Source organism: Sminthopsis crassicaudata, chromosome 3 (genome assembly GCF_048593235.1).
Source record: "Sminthopsis crassicaudata isolate SCR6 chromosome 3, ASM4859323v1, whole genome shotgun sequence".
In the NCBI taxonomy this organism is placed as follows: Eukaryota; Metazoa; Chordata; class Mammalia; order Dasyuromorphia; family Dasyuridae; genus Sminthopsis; species Sminthopsis crassicaudata.
The window spans coordinates 593,511,780-593,534,069 of NC_133619.1; the positions used below are offsets into that span (position 1 = coordinate 593,511,780).

At 40.8% G+C, this 22,290-nt stretch overlaps 1 protein-coding gene across 4 annotated transcripts in view; it reads left to right on the plus strand.

The window, feature by feature from the left end:
- Positions 1 to 3,356: 3,356 nt before the first annotated feature.
- Positions 3,357 to 22,290, plus strand: part of RLF (RLF zinc finger) — a 90,632-nt gene continuing 71,698 nt past the window's right edge. The window contains exon 1 of one of the 4 annotated variants that reach the window (XM_074305255.1): positions 3,357 to 4,183. In XM_074305255.1, coding sequence (XP_074161356.1) covers positions 3,980 to 4,183 — 204 coding nt within the window. In that variant the 5' untranslated portion in view covers positions 3,357 to 3,979. The remainder of the gene's footprint in view (positions 4,184 to 22,290) is intronic. The other 3 variants (XR_012488506.1, XM_074305254.1, XM_074305253.1) reach the window with 3 other exon arrangements.

The following is a 22,290-nucleotide window of genomic DNA, read 5'->3' on the forward strand; positions in this document are numbered from 1 at the left end:
GGTGGGGATGCTGGTGGGGTAGCGGTGATTGTGGGGGTGCTGGTGGGGGGTAGTGGTGATGGTGGGGGTGCTGGTGGGGGTAGCGGTGATTGTGGGGGTGCTGGTGGGGGGTAGTGGTGATGGTGGGGGTGCTGGTGGGGTAGCGGTGATTGTGGGGGTGCTGGTGGGGGGTAGTGGTGAGGTGGGGGTGCTGGTGGTGATGGGGGGTAGTGGTGATGGTGGAGGGTAGTGGTGATGGTGGGTAGTGGTGCTGGTGGGGGGTAGCGGTGATGGTGGGTAGTGGTGATGGTGGGGGGTAGTGGTGGAGGGTAGTGGTGCTGGTGGAGGGTAGTGGTGATGGTGGGTAGTGGTGATGGTGGGGGTGCTGGTGGAGGGTAGTGGTGATGGTGGGGGTGCTGGTGGGGGGTAGCGGTGATGGTGGGGTGCTGGTGGGGTAGCGGTGATTGTGGGGGTGCTGGTGGTGATGGTGGGTAGTGGTGATGGTGGAGGGTAGTGGTGATGGTGGAGGGTAGTGGTGATGGTGGGTAGTGGTGCTGGTGGGGGGTAGCGGTGATGGTGGGTAGTGGTGATGGTGGGGGGTAGTGGTGATGGTGGGTAGTGGTGATGGTGGGGGTGCTGGTGGAGGGTAGTGGTGATGGTGGGGGTGCTGGTGGGGGGTAGTGGTGATGGTGGGGGTGCTGGTGGTGATGGTGGGTAGTGGTGATGGTGGGGGGGTAGCGGTGATGGTGGGGTGCTAGTGGGGGGTAGTGGTGATGGTGGGTAGTGGTGATGGTGGAGGGTAGTGGTGATGGTGGAGGGTAGTGGTGATGGTGGGGTGCTGGTGCAGGGCAGTGGTGATGGTGGGGGTGCTGGTGGGGGGTAGTGGTGATGGTGGAGGGTAGCGGTGATGGTGGGGGTGCTGGTGGGGGTAGCGGTGATGGTGGGGGTGCTGGTGGAGGGTAGTGGTGATGGTGGGGGGTAGCGGTGCTGGTGGGGTGCTGGTGGGGGGTAGCGGTGATGGTGGGGGTGCTGGTGGTGGGTAGCGGTGATGGTGGGGGTGCTGGTGGGGGGTAGCAGTGATGGTGGGTAGTGGTGATGGTGAGGTGCTGGTGCAGGGCAGTGGTGATGGTGGGGGTGCTGGTGGGGGGTAGTGGTGATGGTGGGTAGTGGTGATGGTGGGGGGTAGTGGTGATGGTGGGTAGTGGTGATGGTGGGTAGTGGTGATGGTGGAGGGTAGTGGTGATGGTGGGGTGCTGGTGCAGGGCAGTGGTGATGGTGGGGGTGCTGGTGGGGGGTAGTGGTGATGGTGGGGTGCTGGTGGAGGGTAGTGGTGATGGTGGGTAGTGGTGTTGGTGGAGGGTAGTGGTGCTGGTGGGGGGTAGTGGTGATAGTGGGTAGTGGTGATGGTGGAGGGTAGTGGTGATGGTGGGGTGCTGGTGGAGGGTAGTGGTGATGGTGGGGGTGCTAGTGGGGGGTAGTGGTGCTGGTGGGGGGTAGTGGTGATAGTGGGTAGTGGTGATGGTGGAGGGTAGTGGTGATGGTGGGGTGCTGGTGGAGGGTAGTGGTGATGGTGGGGGTGCTAGTGGGGGGTAGTGGTGCTGGTGGAGGGTAGTGGTGATGGTGGGGGTGCTAGTGGGGGGTAGTGGTGCTGGTGGAGGGTAGTGGTGATGGTGGGTAGTGGTGATGGTGGGGGGTAGCGGTGATGGTGGGGGTGCTGGTGGAGGGTAGTGGTGATGGTGGGGGGTAGCGGTGCTGGTGGGGTGCTGGTGGGGGGTAGCGGTGATGGTGGGGGTGCTGGTGGGGGGTAGCGGTGATGGTGGGGGTGCTGGTGGGGGGTAGCAGTGATGGTGGGTAGTGGTGATGGTGGAGGGTAGCGGTGATGGTGGGGTGCTGGTGGGGGGTAGCGGTGCTGGTGGGGGTGCTGGTGGGGGGTAGCGGTGATGGTGGGTAGTGGTGATGGTGGAGGGTAGCGGTGCTGGTGGGGTGCTGGTGGGGGTAGTGGTGATGGTGGGTAGTGGTGATGGTGGAGGGTAGTGGTGATGGTGGGGGTGCTGGTGGGGGGTAGCGGTGATGGTGGGGGTGCTGGTGGGGGGTAGCGGTGATGGTGGGTAGTGGTGATGGTGGAGGGTAGCGGTGCTGGTGGGGTGCTGGTGGGGGGTAGTGGTGATGGTGGGGGATAGCGGTGATGGTGGGGGTGCTGGTGGGGGGTAGTGGTGCTGGTGGGGGGTGCTGGTGGAGGGTAGTGGTGCTGGTGGGGGGTGCTGGTGGTGGTGGTGTTGGAAGTGGTGCTGGCGGTGGGCGGCCTCCTGCCCTTTCTCTTTCTCCTCCCCTACCCACCCCTCCCGCAGGATTGGAGAAGAGGGAAGAGGGAGGAGGGAGAAGGGAAGAGGGAAGGAACGTTGCCAGGGCGACGGCGAGGAGAGAGATCTCTGACTGGTCATTACCCAGAGTATTAGTGGTAGGGGATAGCAGATAAGGGGAGGTGAGCATTGCAGGGGGTAGGGGCAAGGGGCGGGGCCGTAGCTAGGGCTCCACCTGCGGACCCGGGAGAGGGCGAAGGGCCAGGGCAAGGGCCATTACTGGGGCAGCTCCTGGGAGCAGGGGGCTGGCCATGGGAGGGGGGCGGGTCCGCTGCTAGGGCACCCAGAGGTCAGGAGGCTGGGCCGTGACTCAGGAGGCGGGGTTGTTACTAGACTATCGTGGAGGTGGGGGTGGGCCATGGGGCAGGAGGTGGGGTCTTGGGGAATAAAGGAGTTAGTTCTAGGGCACTGCCTTGGGTTGGGGCCGTTTTTAGAGCTTCTCCACTGTGAGAGGCCGACATTAGGGTGTTGCCATGGGGAACGGGGGGAGGAGCCATTATGGGCGGGGGAGATGAGGAGGCATTGAGTGGGGCCGAATCTAGGACACTTCATTGGCGGGGCAGGGGGCGGGGGCTGTTAACCGGGTAGTGACTCGAGTAGGGGCGGAGTTTTACTAGACCCTAGCTAGTTTTAGGCTACCTCGGAGGGGAGGGCTGGGACCCGAGGAAGTTAATTGAGCGGAAGGCGGGACTATTACTAGGGGACCAGATTGTTACAGGGGCGTCGCCATGGGAGGGCAAGGGACGGGGCAGGTAACCCGACCCCCCACGAGGGACAGAGAGCGTAGACATTACCGGGCATCTCCAGGATGGAGAAAAGGGGCGGGGCCGTTACCAGGGCGTCGTCTTGGGGGGGCAAGGGGCGGGATCGATAAAGGGAACTGGAACGGGGAGGGGGTAGGGGCGGGGTCATTACGGGTGCCGCCATGACGGGGAAGTGGGGCGGGGCCAGACCGTTACTAAGGGGTCGCCATGGGGGGGAAGGGCGGGGCCGTTACTAGGGTGCCGCCGCAGGAAGATAAGGGGCTGGATAGTTCTCAGGGTGTCACCGCTGTTAGGGAAAGTCGCTCTCAATTCTCTTGACGGAGAGAGAAGGGGTTAGGGTGCGGATAGTGTTGCTGGGGTTCTTTAGGGGAGGATGTGGGATCCTTGGCCAGGTCCGTAGAAGCCCTTTCCAAAGTTTTTCTTTGCGATATGGGCGGGACCATTTCTTCGGCCTTCCTATTAGAGGCCAGGGCTTGATCTTGATCCGAGAGTAGTCCTGAAGAGGGAGGAGTCTAATCAGCTTGTTGCTATAGAGAAAGAGCAAGTGGAGAGAGCGGTGCTGGGGAAACGGAGAGCAGAGCATTGTCTAGGAAGCTTCTAGGAAGAGAGAGTAGTGAAAGTGCAGGAGGGGCGTGGCCGTGTTTGTTGCTATGGCGCCGCGTAGGCTTGGTTGGGAGGGGAAACGAAGAGCACGTAGTCTTCGTAGGTTGGGGCTTTCCTAGTCGCCTATCGTTATGTCATTAAACGCGCGCCCCTTGTCTCAGGAGTTGAACATCATCGCGGGGCGGGGGCTGTGAAGGGAGCGGGAGGGGGGCGGTGCCGCTGAGAAGCACGTCACGTGTCTCGGTTGCCTACGCGCCGCTGGGCCGTGGGAAGATGGCGGACGGGAAGGGAGACGCCGCTGTCTCTGGAGCCCCGGCCGGGGCCGGGTCGGGAGCCGGGGCCCGCAGCCGTCGCCCGGCATCGCCCGCGTTGGGGCCCCCGGGCCTTTGGTCGCGCCTGTGGCAGCTGGAGACTGAGCTTCGTGAGCAGGAAGTGTCGGAGGGCTCGTCGCGCGTCTACTGCCGGAGCTTCTGCCAGGTGAGGGGCTGACGGGCCCGCAGCCCTCCTAGGCTGGGCCTCGGGGGCTTGGGCGGCCTCGGGGCCGGAGCTGGGCCGCCGGTCTGCGTGGAGTGGGCCCGGCCAGGCCGGGGCTGGCCTGCGGAGTTCCAGGCTCCGGCGAGGGAAGGCCTGCCCCGGGAGAGGAAAGGCTGGCTCGGGAGCTCCCAGGGCGGGGGAAATCTCGCTCGGTATCGGTCGCGGGAGGCCTCGGGGGCCCTATTGTTGGTGTCCGATCTGGGCGAGGAGGGGAGCCTCCCCACGCGTGTTCCCCGCCTCATGGAGTCGTAGCATCCCACGGGACGAGGGAGGGACGATCCTTTCCCCACACAGCCCCTAATGGGCAGTACCCCCACCTGCCTGCGTTTGCCCGAAGCGACACTTTCCTGTCCCTGTGGGGGGATGCTTCCACACTTGGAGGAGATCTCTGCAGATCTCTGCTCTGGCAGGGCAGCGCCTTCCGAAGCCGTGGAGCTCGGCTCAAGGTGTCTGGTGTCTTAAATAAATCTCGTACCGTCTTCACTCCTCAGCGGACCGCAAGCCCTGGAAAGGTGGTCTGTACGGCTCTCATTAAGCGGTTTTGGAATGAAATTTTTATTTGCGTTTTAATTAAACTTGTTTAAGGCATTAACTTAGCTCTCTGTTCTCTTGGAGTTTGAAATTACGGGGGGTGGAGGAATGTAGACCAGTTTAGTGGCCTTCCTGAGTCTTCGTTCTTTAGCGGTTCTGAAAAGGTGGATTTCACTAAATTAGCTCTTTTCTGCATCTTGCTGTCAAATATTCACTACTGTGTAGGGGTAAACTACTTTGCAAATGTGCAGGAAGCTTTGCTTTTTGTCTCTGAAAGCCCCTTGAAAATTAAAGAGCTGTGCAAATATAAGTTACTGTTGTGGGTATTTTAATTCCTGCTGATTTCCTCCTCATCCTATAGCAAAACTCTGAGCCACCTCTGCTGTAAGGCTTAGATTGCAAACTTGATGCTGCTTTGTTTTTCTTAGAGTGCTAAGGGTTTAACTGAATAATCTGGGTTATAAAAGTAAATTTTCCCCGAATTTTATGTCACTTTTGGTTAATCTCTTTATGATTTTTCTCTATTAGTAGAAATGCCAGATACAAATCACAGAACGATTTGCTCAATTCAAATTTTGTCCTCAAGGCACCTCTTTAAAAATTGTTTTTTAGTGGAATTCAACTCCTCCTGATACCATTTGGGGGTTTCTTGGCAAAAATACTAATGTGGTTTGCTATTTCCCCCATCAGCACCTTTTACAGATGAGGAAAGTGAGGCAAACAGGATGAAATGATTTGCTCAGTGTCACAAAGCTAGGAATTGTCTGAGGGTCAGATTTGAAGGAAGGAAGATTAATTAGTCTTCCTGACTCAGGCTGGAATTCTACACTGTAACACCCAGCTGCTCCTTAAAAATACCTTAAAATGATTAGTTCTAGACCCTTTATTTAAAGGGTATGTGTAAGATATTCTCATGCACTTAAATTTTTTTCACATCTCTTATTTTTACACTATCTTCATTTCCCAAAGTATCTCTCTTCATCTAGAAAGATAAACTTATTGATCCAGAATAAAAGGAAAAGAGCAATTATTCATCACTTCAGTCCAGACTAGCCATATATAACATCCATAGGGCTCTCACCTTCGTGAGGAATAATAATACATTCTCTTATCTTTTGGGGCTAAACTTGGCAATTATGATTACACAGAGTTAAGTTTCCATTTTTTTCATTTACATTGTGGCAGTAGTTGTCATTTTCCTTTTTTTGAATATTTCACTTTGCATAACTTATGTCTTCTCATGCTTCTTGTATTTTTAATGTTTACTCTTATGTACTTTTAAATAATGGTCTGCAATTAATCTCTACTCATATGATATACATATTTTTAGAATAAATGCACATTAGATTATAAGTTTTTGGAGGGTCAGGACAGTGGTTATACTTTTGTATCTAGGTGCTTGGTAAATATATTTTTATCTTGCTCTGAACTTTTGATATAATTTAAATATGTAAAGACTTTTTTTTTTTCACTTTAGTCAAGGACCCTTTTTAAATTCTTTTTTCATGAAAAATTTTAGATTACATGTAGAGTAACAACTAACCTATTCAAAATAAGGTCTTACTCAGTTTTTATTATCCCAGAATCACACAAATCATGCAACAGGCAGATTTTTGTGATTTTTGTCTTAGACATTATTTTCTAGAGGTCTAGATAAGGTGAACTATTTCTTTACAGTATCAAAATAATTCTTTGCTTCCATGTACAGAAGGGGGGGAATGAAGTAGGTTATGGAAAAAAAAAAAACAGCCCAGGAAGACTTTTGTTGTAATTTTTCTGGTGCTGGAGGTTTTTTGGATTCTAGGTTGTCTGCATGCAGAAATATGAGTGTCCTCCCTGCCTTTAAAATATATTACTGTAGATTTAAAATTTCTTAATCCTTTTCAAACTGTACAATATCAAACTTCTTCAGATAATTGATATAATCCGTGGTCCTAATAGGCACATATTATATTATTATATAAGATGGAGACAGAATCCTCCTTCAACCCAGATGTTTGATTTTCTCCCATTGCTCAGATTGCTTTCTCTTCTGCAGCATGTGAAAGGAACAAGTTTGCATTTGGAAACACTGCAACTCATTGAAAAATAAATGAGCATGTGGAAGAATATAGACGCTCTTCATTTGGGAAAAGTTTCAGTTTTCAAGGAGTTCTTGGAGATGAAAATGGAAAAAATGAAGCCTCAGGAACAGCAAAAACCAGCTGAAAATGATGCAAGTTAGACAAAAAAAAGAGTTGTAATTAGCGAATTTGCAGGTGCCCCCTTCCCCATTCTGCAACTTTGATAGCCTTTGAGAATTGCCATGAGGTACTGTGTGAAGTGATTTGTCCAGTCATAAGTTAATCAGATGGAATTTGGTACCATATATATTAATCCCTGGGAGCATTTAGGCAGAAACCTGTTCCAGAGCTCAGAAGCTCACATTCTAATTGAAAAAACACCCTGCAAACAAATACACATTAAAAATGGAAGATAATCCCCAAGAAATGGCCCTTGGGTAGAAACACTGGGGAAAGTCCTCTTTTAGAAAGTGGACTCTTGTGCTGAGTCCTGATGAAAAGTTTGAGGTAAGGAGGGAGAGCATTCCAGGTATCACAAATGAACCCATATATATCTGGGGTAAAGCTTAGAAAAATCCAAGTCTTTCTGTTTGAGGTGTAGGTCTCTTATCAATTACTTGCATCTCATTGGACATGACCTCATTGCATATATTATTACCTCATTTAATATTTACAGCAAGCCAGTGTGACACTTTTTTTTTTTTTTTTTTTAAAGGACATGATATTTGTCCTGAAGAAACTCTCAGGTTAGGGGACTGGCCTAATCAGAAATGATAGAACTGATACCCAAATCAGAATTTTTTGGCTCCAAATTCATATCTAAGAACATAGTAACCTATTTTTCTTTTTTATTATAGTAGGAGTAATTTTTACATTCTGTTTTTTGAAGTTTCTGTGCAGATTGATATAAATTAAGATGCTTCCTTTATTCTTTAAAAGTTCAGTTCCTCCTTGTTAAAATAGAGTAATTAGTTATTGCCTGAGTAAACTATCCTTTAACATACCAAGTATAAATACTAAATGCCCTAATATGCTTTTGAATTCTGACTTAGGAAAGCAAATTTAATTTAACTATCATCATTTTTAAATACCTATTAATATGCACACTGGTCATTCAAAGGTGAATAATGCTACATTCCCAGTCCTTGAGGAGTTTATACTGAGGGAAGAAAACATCATCATTATTATTATCACTAAATGTAATAATGACTCCTGTGTCTATAATACATCAAACTTGTAAAGGGCTTTACGTATATTTTCTTTTTTGATCTAAAGCTGTGAAGTAGGTACTGCTGACATCATCCCTGTATTATAGATGAGGAAACAGGCTCTGAGCAGTAGGTAACTTGCCCTTCAAACCAAACTTCTTTTCAGCTGTTCTGTGCTTATCAGGCTGAATGTCTTAAGAGCAAACACTTATGAGTTGGGTAAAGTAGGGAAGGGCTTCATTAAGGCAGAGCAACTGATAGTTGAAGGAGTTGATATTTGAAGAAAAGGAAGGGTTTTGATACATTGCACTGAAAATGAAATCCAAGTGAGAGGAGTAGTCTACATAAATTCTAAGGGATTTGAGAAAGGGATATATGAAGAAGTTAAGAGATAAATTTGCATTAGTTTGTCAGGAATATAGAATGTGAGAGGAATAATGTAATCAAATATGACTAGAAAAGTATGGGGAAGCCAGACACCTTGAATGCTAGGCTACAGATTTGAATAGAAAAACCTTTTTTTCATTCCATTCCATTCATTTCCAAATACATCCTTTCTGAGTGAACTATCCTTTATAAAAAAAAAAAAAAAAAAGATTTTTTTAAAAAGTAGTTTAACCAACACCATAATAGTAAGTATACTCAGTATTTTATATCCATAGCTTCAACAACTAAAGAAAAGAAGATACCTTTTTCACTGGGGCCAAACTTGGTCGTTTTAATTATCCAGCATACTACTATTTTCTTTGTTTCTCCATTATTGGATTTACCATTTTTCTAGTTCTGCTTACTTCATTCTGCTCCAGTTCATATATATCTCCATGATTTTCTGAATATTTATCATTTCTTTAGAGTAATGTTATGTACACCTCATTATTTGTTCCCCAATCATCTGTCACTGCTTTCAGTTCTTTGCTTCACAAAAAGTGATGCTATGACTATTTTTGTGTATTTATATGTGGGACTTTTTCTTTAACCTTCTTAAAGTGTTTCTAGTAATGAGATCTTTGAGTCAAAAGTTTTTAACATTTCTAGAAATTGTTTTACATATTGATGATTGGATTAATTTCACAGCTCCATCAACAGTATATTAGTGTTTGTCTTTTTTTTTGAAGCTCTTCCCAAACATTAATTTATTTTCATCATTGTCCATTCTTCAAACGTCTTTATTGCTGAGATAAAACCTTAGAAGTTTTCATTTACATTTTTGTTAATAATTTGGAGCAATCTTTCATATGAAAGTATAGAGTTATTTTAAGAACTATTCTAGGCAGGAAAATGCTTTAAAAATTTAAATTTTTGCATATGTTCATTTCAGTTTTCTCTAAAAATGAGACTGTTCCCTTAAAAATTCCACTTTTCCCCTTGCATCTTTAAAATGTGTAGCAAATATATATCTGCCTTGGCATCTATTTTAAGGAACTTGTTCTAAAGTTCATGTTGTTAGAGGAAATAAGACTATGGATTTAAAATTCTTACAAGACTCTTAAAATTCTTTGAGGAGTTAGTTCCCCTTAACTTCCCTCCATCTTTTGTTTACAGGCTGCTGGTGTTAGTGATTCTGACTTTATCCATTGGGTACATATTTGGACACATTGAAACTTTTGGAAATTATTGTCATTCTCAGTAAGGAAAAATGGGTTTTGGATGCAAAGGATTGAAGTTACAGAAGAATAGGTGCTTAATGTTTGTGAGATTGTTGCTTGCATAAAGTAAAGGCAACAGATACCTGTATAGAGCTTTGGCTTCTCTTCTTTGTCCTGAGAGTTTATCAGTAGGTGAAGATGGAGTTGCTTCCAAGATACTCTGGCTTGTGCTTTTTTGTGGTTTATACATGACTAAATTTTCATTTAGTATTATGACCTTAAAATATGAGTTTGATATAGTACTTGTGTTCTCTCATGTAAATCATCTGAATTCTAATTATAGTTTTTAATCTTCCTGAAAGTTTGTCACTGTTTTGGAGCTAAGAGTTTTGAAACCATTGGTGGTCTAGGTTTAGTTCCGTTTTCTCATTTGCCTTTATCTCTACCAGGCAGCCTTAGGGACACCTTGCTTTGCTCCCTGCCACCTCTTGTTTCCTGTTGTGCTCATTTGTTACCCCAAGGCTTTTTTCAGCATTCTTCTGCTGTAGTAGTTTGCTATAATGTTGGTATTAGATTTCAGAGCTTACTTATGAATCTATTGCTTGAATGTCAAACTAATTAATTAGTACAATAAAGCCTCATTAATTTGGACAGGCCTAATAAGAACTTTGTGGCACTTGGGACATAATTTGGAACCTCATTATATAAAGTGAACCTATTTTGAATTTTAACTTTTCATTAATTTAACTGTTTATCAGTTATTAAAATATGTCCTTTGCTTGAGATCCACAAGTTGTTTTTCAATAACTTGGGTGTTATTATTGAAAGTTGTGGTCTTCAGTAACTTGGGTGTTACTGTGTTACTTCCTCCCACAATTAATGAATTTTCAATGGTAGAAAGTTTAAGAAATGTTTATTTTTCTATAATCTTACAACAGTATCACCATATATAATCTTTAAAATCTGGACAGCTGTAAAGCCCTCAGGAAGTAGTGTACTATTACAGAAGATAAGCACCTTCATTAATTGTGGTTGGCACCTGAACTGAAAGTGAATGGAATATGTGGCACAATTAAATAATTGCTTATAACTATAAGAAATTTGTGAATTTTTACTATCTTCTAACTGTTGGGACACACAGCTAAATCAGCTGGAGTATGTATTTCTTTTGAGCTGTATCCTTTGCTTAGATTGAAACCTTGATAACTCTTCCATAACTTGACTAAATAAATAGCTAATTCACTTGGCATCAGTCATTCCTGAGATTCTAAGCATCAGTTCTCTCATCTGTAAAATAGGGACTTAGTGCCTTCTTTAAGAGGGAGCTCCTAATCTGAGGCTGGTGAGAAAGTTAAGGATTCCTTTTTTTTTTTTTTTTAATAGTATTTTATTTTCCCAAATGCATGCAAAAATAGTTTTAAACATTCTTGTTTGCAAAAGCTTGTGTTCCAGGTTTTTCTCTCCTCCCCCCAAGACAGCAAGCAATCTTATATAGGTTAAACATTTGCAATTCTTATAAAAATTTCCATATTCATCATGGTGGGGGGAAAAAAAAAATCAGATCAAAAGGGAAAAAAAAAACACAAGGGGGAAAAATCCCAAGCCAAACAGCCACCAAAGAAAGGTGAAAGAAAGTACTATACTTTGATTCACATTCAGTCTCCATAGTTCTCTCTCTGGATGCGGATGACACTTTTCATCACAAGTTATTGGAACTGTCTTAAATCACTTTGTTGTTGAAAAGTCCATCGCAATTGATCATCGTATAATCTTGTTAGCATCAGTTCATGTCTCTCCAGGCCTCTGAATCAATTTGATCATTTCTCATAGAAGAATAATATTCCATTACATTCATATATCATAACTTATTCAGCTATTCCCCAACTGAGGAGTATCCATTTAATTTCCTGTTCGTCATGACTGAAAGAACTGTCACACTTTTTAATATATGGGTTCTTTTCCTCTTTTATGAACTCTTAGGGATACTGATCCAATAGAAAGATGCATGGTTTTATAGCCCTTTGAGCATAGTTCCAAATTAGTCTTCAAGATATTTGGGTCATTTCACCACTACACCAACAATGCATTAGAGCCCTACTTTTCCCACATTCCTTCCAATATTTATGATTATCTTTTCTGTCATCTGGGCATATTTGAGAGGTGTGAAGTGGTACCTTGGAGTTGTCTTAATTTGTACTTCTCTAATCAATAGTGATTTAGAGTACTTTCATATGACTAGAAATGAGAAAGCTAAGGATTCTGATAATAGCTGGTAAATTTATATAGTACAGTGGTCCTCAAACTTTTCAAATAAGGAGTCCAGTTCACTGTCCCTCAGACAGTTGGAGGGCCAGACTATAGTAAAAACAAAAACTCACACTCTGTCTCTGCCCCTCAGCCCATTTGCCATAACCCAGTGGATAGTTTGAGAATCCCTTTTATGGTACTTTGAGATTTACAAAGCATTTTACAACTGTAACTGTTTACAATTTGCAAATGTAAATGTTGACAAACCTTTGTTTTTTCATCTCTCCTGTGAGATGGGTGCTATTAGCCACATTTTACAGATCAGGAAACTAAAGCAGAGTTGTGACTTGGCCAGCATAACCAAGTGTGAGTGTCGGAGGTGAGAATCAAACAGATTTTTCTGACTTCAAGTTCAATTCTACACTGTGATAGCAGACAGCTGTCGGAGAGCAAAGGTAGCTAGTGTATTTTACAGCTATAGGAGTATGATGGAGTGCCTGTGCAAACAAAGGCCATGCTGAGTTTGAGGGGATTAATTAGAGGTAGGCCATTTTGGCAGAATGTGAGAAAATATGAAATAAACTTGGAAAGATAATCTTGATCCAGCTTTTCAAGTTCTTTAAATGCTAAACTCTTGAGGAGTTTTTATTTAATTGTAAAAGCAATAGGGGGCCAGTGATTGTTCTTGAACTTGGTATAATTAATTTGTAGTTTAGGAAGACCATTTTGACATCTGTGTAGATGATGAATTATAGGGAAGATACTGTATGCATAAAAGTCAATTAGGAAAATGCTCTCCAAGTCTGAATGAGAGGTGGAAAAAAGTCTGAACTATAATGATGTCATTATGAGTAGAGAGGAGACTCCATTGCTTTTTCCTCCATTAATTTTCTATTTATTCTGTATATAACTGATTGTATATATTTGTTTACATGTTGTCTATCCTGTCAAATTGTGAGTTTTTTGAGAACAGGGACTGTCTTTTTCTTCTTTTTGTATCCCCAGTGCTTAGCACAGTGCCTTGGCATGTAGTATATAATTATTAAATGCTTATTGATTGAGAAATGTTAAAAAAAAGTAGAATCCATAAGACCAGACTAATAATTGAAACTATTATTAATTCTATCCACAATGTTTCTCAGAACTGTGTATTTTGTGCTAATATTCCTGAATTATTATTTGCTATCTAATGGATATTTCCATCTGAGCATTTTAAACTCAGGATGTGCAAATTGTGTCTCTTAACCCTCCTTTCTTTTTAGCTTTTCTATTTCAGTTTATAATAATTATTTTTATTAACATTTTCTGTTCCTTTCACCCTTTCCCCATTGGAAACCAAACCAAACCAAACCATTGTAACAACTATTCTTAGTAAAGCTTAAAAAAAAAATCCCCACATTAGACATATTTACAGGTTTAAATACTTTACTATCACTCCCTTGTCTAAAGTTGGGGGGGGACCTCATATTTTTATGAGAGACACAACATGCAAAAAATTGTCCTTAATATATATATGAAGGAAATCTCGGAGTTAAGACACACTAGTAATGGGGAGATTGGGGAAAAGGAAAAGTTTTTTTGCAGAAGGTGGGACCTGAGGTGTCTTGAAGGAAGACAGGAAGGTAAGAGGCAAGAATATAGTAGTCTAAGCATGTAAGAGAGCCACTAAAAAAGGCATTGAATTAGGAAATGGAATTTTATTTTATTTTTTTAGCTTGGAAAATAGTAAAATGTAAAAAACATTGGAAATGTTAAGAAGGGATATTTTTTTTTATTATTATTATAGTTTTTTTATTTACAAGATATATGCATGGGTAATTTTTCAGCATTGACAATTGCAAAACTTTTTGTTCCAATTTTTCCCCTCCTCTCCACCCCCTCGCCTCCCCCCCACCCCCCATGGCAGGTTGACCAATACATGTTAAATATGTTAAAGTATAAGTTAAATACAATATATGTATACATATCCATACAGTTATTTTGCTGTACAAAAAGACTTTGAAATAGTGTATATTTAATCTGTGAAGGAAATCAAAAATGTAGGTGGACAAAAATAGAGGGATTGGTAATTCTATGTAGTGGTTCATAGTCATCTCTCAGAGTTCTTTCCCTAGGTGTAGCTGGTTCAATTCATTACTGCTCTATTGGAACTGATTAGGTTCATCTTTTTGTTGAAGAGAGCCACGCCCATCAGAATTGATCCTCACACAGTATTGTTGTTGAAGTGTATAATGATCTCCTAGTCCTGCTCATTTCACTCAGCATCAGTTCATGTAAGATTCTCCAGGCCTTTCTGAAATCATCCTGTTGGTCATTTCTTATAGAACAATAATATTCCATAATATTCATATACCACAATTTATTCAGCCATTCTCCAATTGATGGGCATCCACTCTATTTCCAGTTTCTGGCCACTACAAAGAGGGCTGCCACAAACATTCTTGCACATACATGTCCCTTTCTCTTCTTTAAAATCTCTTTGGGATATAAGCCCAGTAATAACACTGCTGGATCAAAGACTATGCACAATTTGATAACTTTTTGAGCATAATTCCATAATTGAGCATAACTCTTCAGAATGGCTGGATGTATTTACAATTTCACAAACAATGTATCAGTGTCCCAGTTTTCCTACATCCCCTCCAACATTCTGCATTATCTTTCCCTGTCATTCTAGCCAATCTTGACAGGCGTGTAGTGGTATCTCAGAGTTGTCTTAATTTGCATTTCTCTGATTAATAATGACTTGGAGTATCTTTTCATATGGCTAGAAATAGTTTTCAATTTCTTCATCTGAGAATTGTCTGTTCATGTCCTTTGACCATTTATCAATTGGAGAATGGCTTGATTTCTTATAAATTAGAGTCAATTCTCTATATATTTTGGAAATGAGGCCTTTATCAGAATCTTTGACTGTAAAAATGTTTTCCCAGTTTATTGCTTCAAGAAAGGGGATTTTAAAGGGCTTTAAATGCTAAACAAAATTTGATCTTGGAAAGCCTTCATAAGTGGAGGAATCAAGGATGACAGCAAGCCTGGGAAACTGGGAAAAATAGTAATGTCTTCCATAGTGATAGTGAAGCTAAAGTTGAGAGGGAGATAGTGAGTTCATCTTTTAGACATGAAAAGTTTAAGTGGGCCACAGAATATCCTATTTGAGATGTCAAAAAGGTTGTATTGGAGGCTAGGGATAGATACAGACCTGAGGGTCATCTATATAGAGAGATATTAATTGAACCTTTGGGAACTGATTTGAATACCTGTACTATTTGCACTAACTTTTGTCTCCCTTCCTGATTGCTTCCCACTTCAGTCTATGTTTCACTCAGCTGTTAAATTGATGTTCCTAAAGCACAGAACCCCCTCCCACCAGTGGCTTCCTGTTACTTCCAGGATCAGATATAAAGAACTTTTTCTCTTAACAAAGATGAAAAATATTTTACTCCCTGTAATTTCTGATCTAGTGATACTGTTTGCCATGCTGTTCCTTGCTCAAGACATTGCTTTTGCCAACTCAGTGCATTTTCAGTGACCACTCATTCCTCATTTCTGCCTTCCTGTTCTGTCCACCTTAATTTTAGTGTCTTTTTGTCTGAGACTTTCCCCAATTTTCCACATGTATCCTTGTTTTTACATAGTTTGAAGACTGGGACTGGTTTTTTCTTTTTAATAATATAATGCATGGTCATGCAGCATTTTATTTATTACTTTTATTTTGAACGTGTTGAATTTGAAATGTCTTTGAAATGTTCAGAAAAGAGGTTTTTCTTTAGGTAGTTGACTGTGGGAATTGGAGCTAAACAAGGAGATTGTATTAGATAAATATGGATTTGGGCGTCATCTGCATGGAGATTATAATTGAACTCATGGGAACTCATGAAATTATCAAGAGAAGAGAGAAGAGGACCCAAGACAGAACCTGTGGATACCCACAGTTTTCCATTGGAAGACTAATAGATGATGATCTAGCAAAGGATACTGAGGAGCCATTGAATGGAGCATCAGGATAGTGCAATGTTCCTAAAGTTAGAGGAGCAAAGGATATGCAGGATGGTGAGCAGTATTGACAACTACAGAGAAGGATGAAGACTGAAAAGATGAGATAATGCCAGTTTGAGATCACTGGTAATTTGGGGGAAAATAATGGTAGGACAGGAATGGAGATTGTAAAGACTTGTAAGGTAAAGAGGGTGAAAGACTTTGTCCAGAAACTGCTACTAATGGGAAGGTGAAGATTCTTTGTTCTTAACAGGTAGAGGAGATTGGAGACACATTAATGTCAACAAAGAAAGAGGCAGTAGGTAAATACAGAAAGATCCTGAGATCCCAGAAAGGGATGATATCCAAGAAGCAGGTACTCTTTCATATGAAAGTGTTCCAAATCATTATTGATCAGAGAAATGCAAATTAAGATACCACTACACACCTGTCAGATTGGCTAAGATGACAGGAACAAATAATGATCAATGTTGGAGGGGATGTGGGAAAACTGGGACACTGATGCATTGTTGGTGAAGTTGTGAAAGAATCCAACCATTCTGAAGCAATCTGTAATTATGCCCAAAAAGTTATCAAAATGTGCATACCTTTTAATCCAGCAGTGCTACTACTGGGCTTATATCCCAAGGAAATACTAAAGAAGGGAAAGGGACCTGTATGACCAAAAATGTTTGTAGCAGTCCTTTTTGTAGTGGCTAGAAACTGGAAAGTAAATGGATGCTCATCAATTGGAGAATGGTTAGGTAAATTTTGGTATATGAATGTTAAGGAATATTATTGTTCTATAAGAAATGACCAACAGGATGAATACAGAGAGGCTTGGAGAGACTTACCTCAACTGGTGCTGAGTGAAATGAGTAGAACTAGGAGATCATTATACACTTCAACAACAATACTATATGAAGATGTATATCTTCAACATAGAGAAGAGCCAATCCAATTCCAATTGATCAATGATGGACAGAAGCAGCTACACCCAGAGAAGAAACACTGGGAAATGAGTGTAAACTGTTAGTATTTTTTTGTTTTTCTCCTCAGGTTTTTACCTTCCGAATCTAATTCTTCCTTTGCAACAACAACAACAAAATTTGATTCTGTACATATATATTGTACCTAGGATATACTATAAGATATTTAATATGTATGGGAATGCCTGCCATCTCGGGGAGGGGTGGGGGGAAGTAGGGGAAAATTCAGAACAGAAGGGAGTACAAGGGATAATATAAAGTGTTATAATTATAAAATTAATTAAAAAAATCAAAATAAAAAAAGAATAAGTCATTTACATATATATGGATATGTATATGATTTATTCTGCATAAAATCAAAATTGTCTATTTTAATACCACGAACCTCTCTCTTTTATTTGGTTATGAACTGTGTTAGATTTGATAGATGATTTCTCCCATGTTCCCCTAATTTGCTTATAATGCTACTCTTTATATTTTGTAATTTCTTTGTCTTGACCTTTGACCTTTGTCTTGACTATCCATTCCTATGGATGAATTTTGTTTAAAATTTTTTCTACTTCTCTAAAGTAATCCTTTGGTAGTTTGATTGGTGTGGTACTGAATAAGTTAATCTAAATAGCATTGTTATTTTCATTTTGTTGGCTAAGCAGTTTGTATTTTTCCAGTTAATTAAATCTGTTTTTATTTTTGTGAAGTATTTTATAACTGTGTTCACATAGTTCTTAAATGTTTTTTGGCAAGTAGACACCCAAGTATTTTATACTGTCTGAATGTATCTAAAATCTTTTCATTCTACTTATTCTTATTGAGTTTTGTTGGTAATATACAGAAAAGATAATTTGTGTGGGCATATTTTGTATCCTATAACTTTGCTAAAGTGGTTTATTGTTTCGATTAGTTTTTTAGTTGATATTTTTCAATTTGTGTAGTATTTTATTTTTACTCAGTTACATTTAAACAAATTTTGACTTTCATTTTTAGAGTTCCAGATTCTCACCCTTCCCATCTCACTCCCACGCCTATTGAAAAGAGAAGCAGCTCCATATAGAATATGCATGTGTAGTCATGCAAGATATTCCAAACACAAAAATCAAACCCAAATATTCAGGTAAAATAATCAGAAGAATACTTGAATCTGTTTTCAGAAACCATCAGTTCTTTTTCTGGGGAATGGATAGCATTTTTCATCATGTCATTGATAATTGACCATCTTACAATATTTCTATTATTTTGTATGCAGTACATTTCACTTTGTACTGGTTCAGGAAGTCTTTTTTTTTTTTTTTTTTCTGAGGCAATTGGGATTAAGTGTCTTGCCTAGGGTCACACAGCTAAGAAGTGTTAAGTGTCTGAGACCACATTTGAATTCAGGTCCTCCTGACTGTGCCACCTAGCTGCTCTTGTTAAAACACCATAGTATTCCATGATGGGCATGCAACACAATTTGTTCAGCCTTTTCACAATTGATGAGCATCCCACAATTTTCAATTCTTTGCCCCTAGAAAATAGCTGCTATACATATTGTGTATATATAGGGCCTTTTCCTTTTTGTTATCTCTTTGCGGATACAGACCTAGTAATGGCATTTTATGTCCTATCAGCCAGTCTAATAGGTATGAGGTAGTACCTCAGAATTATTTTAATTTTTATTTCCTCAATCAATAGTGAATTTAGAGCATTTTTTCATATTGCTATAGATAGCTTTGATTTCATCTGAAAACTGTTCATATCTTTTGATTATCAATTTGAGAATAGCCTTTTTTAGAAAATAAATTTGATTCAGTTCTTTGTATGAGAAATTTTTTTGTCAGAGAATCTTGATTCAAAATTTTTTTCACTATTACCTTTGCTAACTATGTTTTTCCTTCATATTCCCTCCATTTATACTATTTTCTTTTTTTTTCACCCTGTTCCTCCTCCTCAAAGTATTTTGCTTCTGAGTACCTTAAATCTTCCCTTCCTTTTAAAATTCATTCTTCTCGTCTCTGATCCCCTTCCCTTCCAACTTTTCTGTAAAGTAAGATAGCTTTCCATACCTAATTGTGTATGTTATTCCTTTTTTGAGCCAGTTCTCATGAATAAAGTTCACTCCCTTTCCTTCCCCCCTTCCCTTAGCTATAAAAAAAACTTTCTCTTTCCTCTTTTTCTATCTTTCCCTTTCTCCTGGTATCTCACCCTTTTGTTTTGTAGATATCCCTTCACATTCAGCTCATAAGAGGGCACACTCACTTGTGCCCTCTTGTCTATATATATGCCTCCTAACTGACCTAATAATGTAAAAGTTGTTAGGAATTACATGTTTCCATATAAGAATAGAAACAATTTAACCTTATTAAGTCTCTTATGATTTGCCTTTCCTGTTTACCTTTTTATGCTTCTATTGTCGTATTTTAAAGTAGGTTTTTTTTTAATTTTTACACTGAGGCATTTGGGGTTAAGTGACTTGCCCAGCTAGGTAGTATTAAGTTTCTGAGGTCACATTTGAAGTCCTGACTTCAGGGCTGATGATCTATTCACTGTGTCACCTAGGTGCCCCTACCTCTGATCTTTTCATCAAGAATTCTTGAAGGTTTTCTATTTCATTAAATGTCCATTTTTTCCCACTGAAGGATCGTAATCAGTTTTGCTGAGTAGGTGATTCTTAGTTGTAGTTTTAGCTCCTTTGATTCCAACTCCTCCAATCTAGAAATTGCTAAATAGTGTGTTATTCTGACTGTGATTTCTTTCTTGATAATTACCTAAATACTTGTGGCATATGAATATTGTGGAATATTATTGTTCTGTAAGAAATGACCAACAGGATGATTTCAGAAAGGCCTGGAGAGACTTACATGAACTGATGCTGAGTGAAATGAATAGGACTAGGAGATCATTGTATTAGGACCAGGAGATCATTGTATACTTCAACAATAATACTATATGATGATCAATTCTGATGGATGTGGCCATTTTGAGCAATGAGATGAACCAAATCAGTTCCAATAGAGCAGTAATGAACTGAACCAATTCTTTTTGTACACCCAAACAACTGTTTGGACATGTATGCATTTATTGTATCTAATTTATACTTTAACATGTATTGGTCAACCTGCCTTCTGGGGTGGGGGAGGAGGGAAAAAATTAGAACAAAAGGTTTGGCAATTGTCAATGTTGTAAAATTACCCATGGATATATCTGGTAAACAAAAACTATTAAAAAAAAAGAATACTTGTATTTTCTCCTTTATTTGGGAGAGCTGGAATTTGGCCATAATATTCCTGGGAGTGTTCATTTGGGGATTCTCAGGTGGTAATAGTAGATTCTTTTAATTTCTTTCAACAATAACACAATCCCCCTGAAGTTTGGGAAAATATACTCTACACCCTGGAAGCAGAATCCTATTTTAACAAGGAGTTAAAAAATCTAGTAATAGCCTGGGAAAATGAGCAAGCAACAACAAAAAATTCTGCCCATAAAAAGTTACTATGGTGTCAAGAAAGATCACAACCACACACTCAGAAGATAACAAAGTCAAAGCTCCAACATTTAAAACTTCCAAGAAAAATATGAACTGATCTTAGGTGGAGAACACAAAAGGATTTTGAAAATTAAGTAAGAGAGGTAGAGGGAAAATTGGGAAGAGAAATGAGAATGGTGCAAGAAAAAAGGATTTGGGAGAACAGTGGTCCTGCTGGGAGAATGAGATATCTGGAAGAAAGAGAACTGGGATAGAGCTTTGGTCCTAGTAAAGAATACATATCTCCAGGCTAGTTTCTCAAGTAGGGAACCCTGGGGTTAGCAGGGTTGGGAAAGTTCCCTCAGCCCTAGCCATAGGAACTTTCATCTTTCATACCATGTGGGGAATCAGGTGTCTTAGGGGAAAGATTGAAAGAACCTTGTTGACAACGGATCCAGCTGGATCAAAAAAAAAAAAAATCAACATAACACACATCCAATAATAGTTGTCTCTTTATGCATCTTATATCCATCAGCTATTAGGTATGTAACATGATTCATCCTAGCCCCTCTGGTGACATGGTTGATTGATCATTGCTTTAATTAGGATTAAATTATTCCAAGTTTGGTTATTGTTTTTGTTTTTTGAGTTTTCCTTGTAGAAATTGTTCTCCTGGTTCTGTTCATCTCTCTGATTCAGTTCATGCTTCACTGTATTCTCTGAAATTACCCTTTTTTGATCATTTCTTACAAAGCAATTATTCTATTACATGTATATGCTACAGTTTAATTCCTAGGATGTCAAAAGAGACAATCTCAGTCACTCCTCAATCCCATTTTATATATATATTTATATATATTCATAACTATAATGTGATATACATACATAATATAATTTATAATTCCTCACTTCTGTATCAGAAAGTTTGTTTTGCTTAAAGCTATTCCAATATTCTCAGTCCTTTGCATCTGTCCATTTTAAAACTTCTCCAATACACACAAATATGTTCCTCCTTACCTGTTTATATTTTGATTATTGGATTTGATATAATTCTCTTCCTGTGTGTATGCATATTTAGTTTTTTGTTTTATATAAGTGAGATTCATCTAGTACCTTCTTCCACCTCTTTCTCCACATTATAGTGTATAAGAGTATATACACTCAACCATCCTAATTAAGAGAAGTTGCAAGTTTTATCCATCTTTTCAAACCCCATTCCCCATCTTTCACCATGCAATTTCTTATTTACCATCATCCTTAACTTTACTGGTTGAAAATTCCAATCAAACCCTACCCTCTCCTTTCACTGTGGCCTTTGAAGTGCCTGTTCATAGACAACAAACCTCCCTTGGTGAGAGATGATGTAGTTTTGTCATGCTTATGTATCACTTTTACCAGAAGAAAGGGCTGTGTTATGAAGACCTCCATTTTCCTAATAAATCTTTATAAGAAGACATACATAAGACGCTTCATTAGATATTTCTAAACATGGTATAGGGGTATGCCTAATGAGGAATTGGGAATTCACTTTATGATTGGACTAGAGGCATTTTGAATAATTATGATAAGGTGGGATCTGGTTTGCTTTGCACCCATTAGTTAGACTGTCTGAGTATGATCTGAAAAGGGCATGGACTGGGACTTAACCCTGGGGGTTTGAGAGACTAATGGCTATGCCCTTTCTCATAAAAAAGAAACTAAAAGATTTTGTCATCTGACTCAAATTCCAGATTTTCTGTTCTGGTGGTCTTTATACATTCATTCTAAATCTTTTCCTTTTCCTAATCTTTCCACGTCCTAACTTATTGAAACTGGCTCTCCATACTAAGATTTTGTTTATTTGTTATTATTATCCTTTTGGTACCTTGAGATTGATAGAATTCATCAACCATCCAGGTCGGCATCCTGGTCATTTGACTTTTCCTCTTTCTGCCTTCACTTATCAAACCCTGTCCTTCACACATACACACACACTGTCACTTTCAATCCCTTGACCCCCAGTTGTCTCT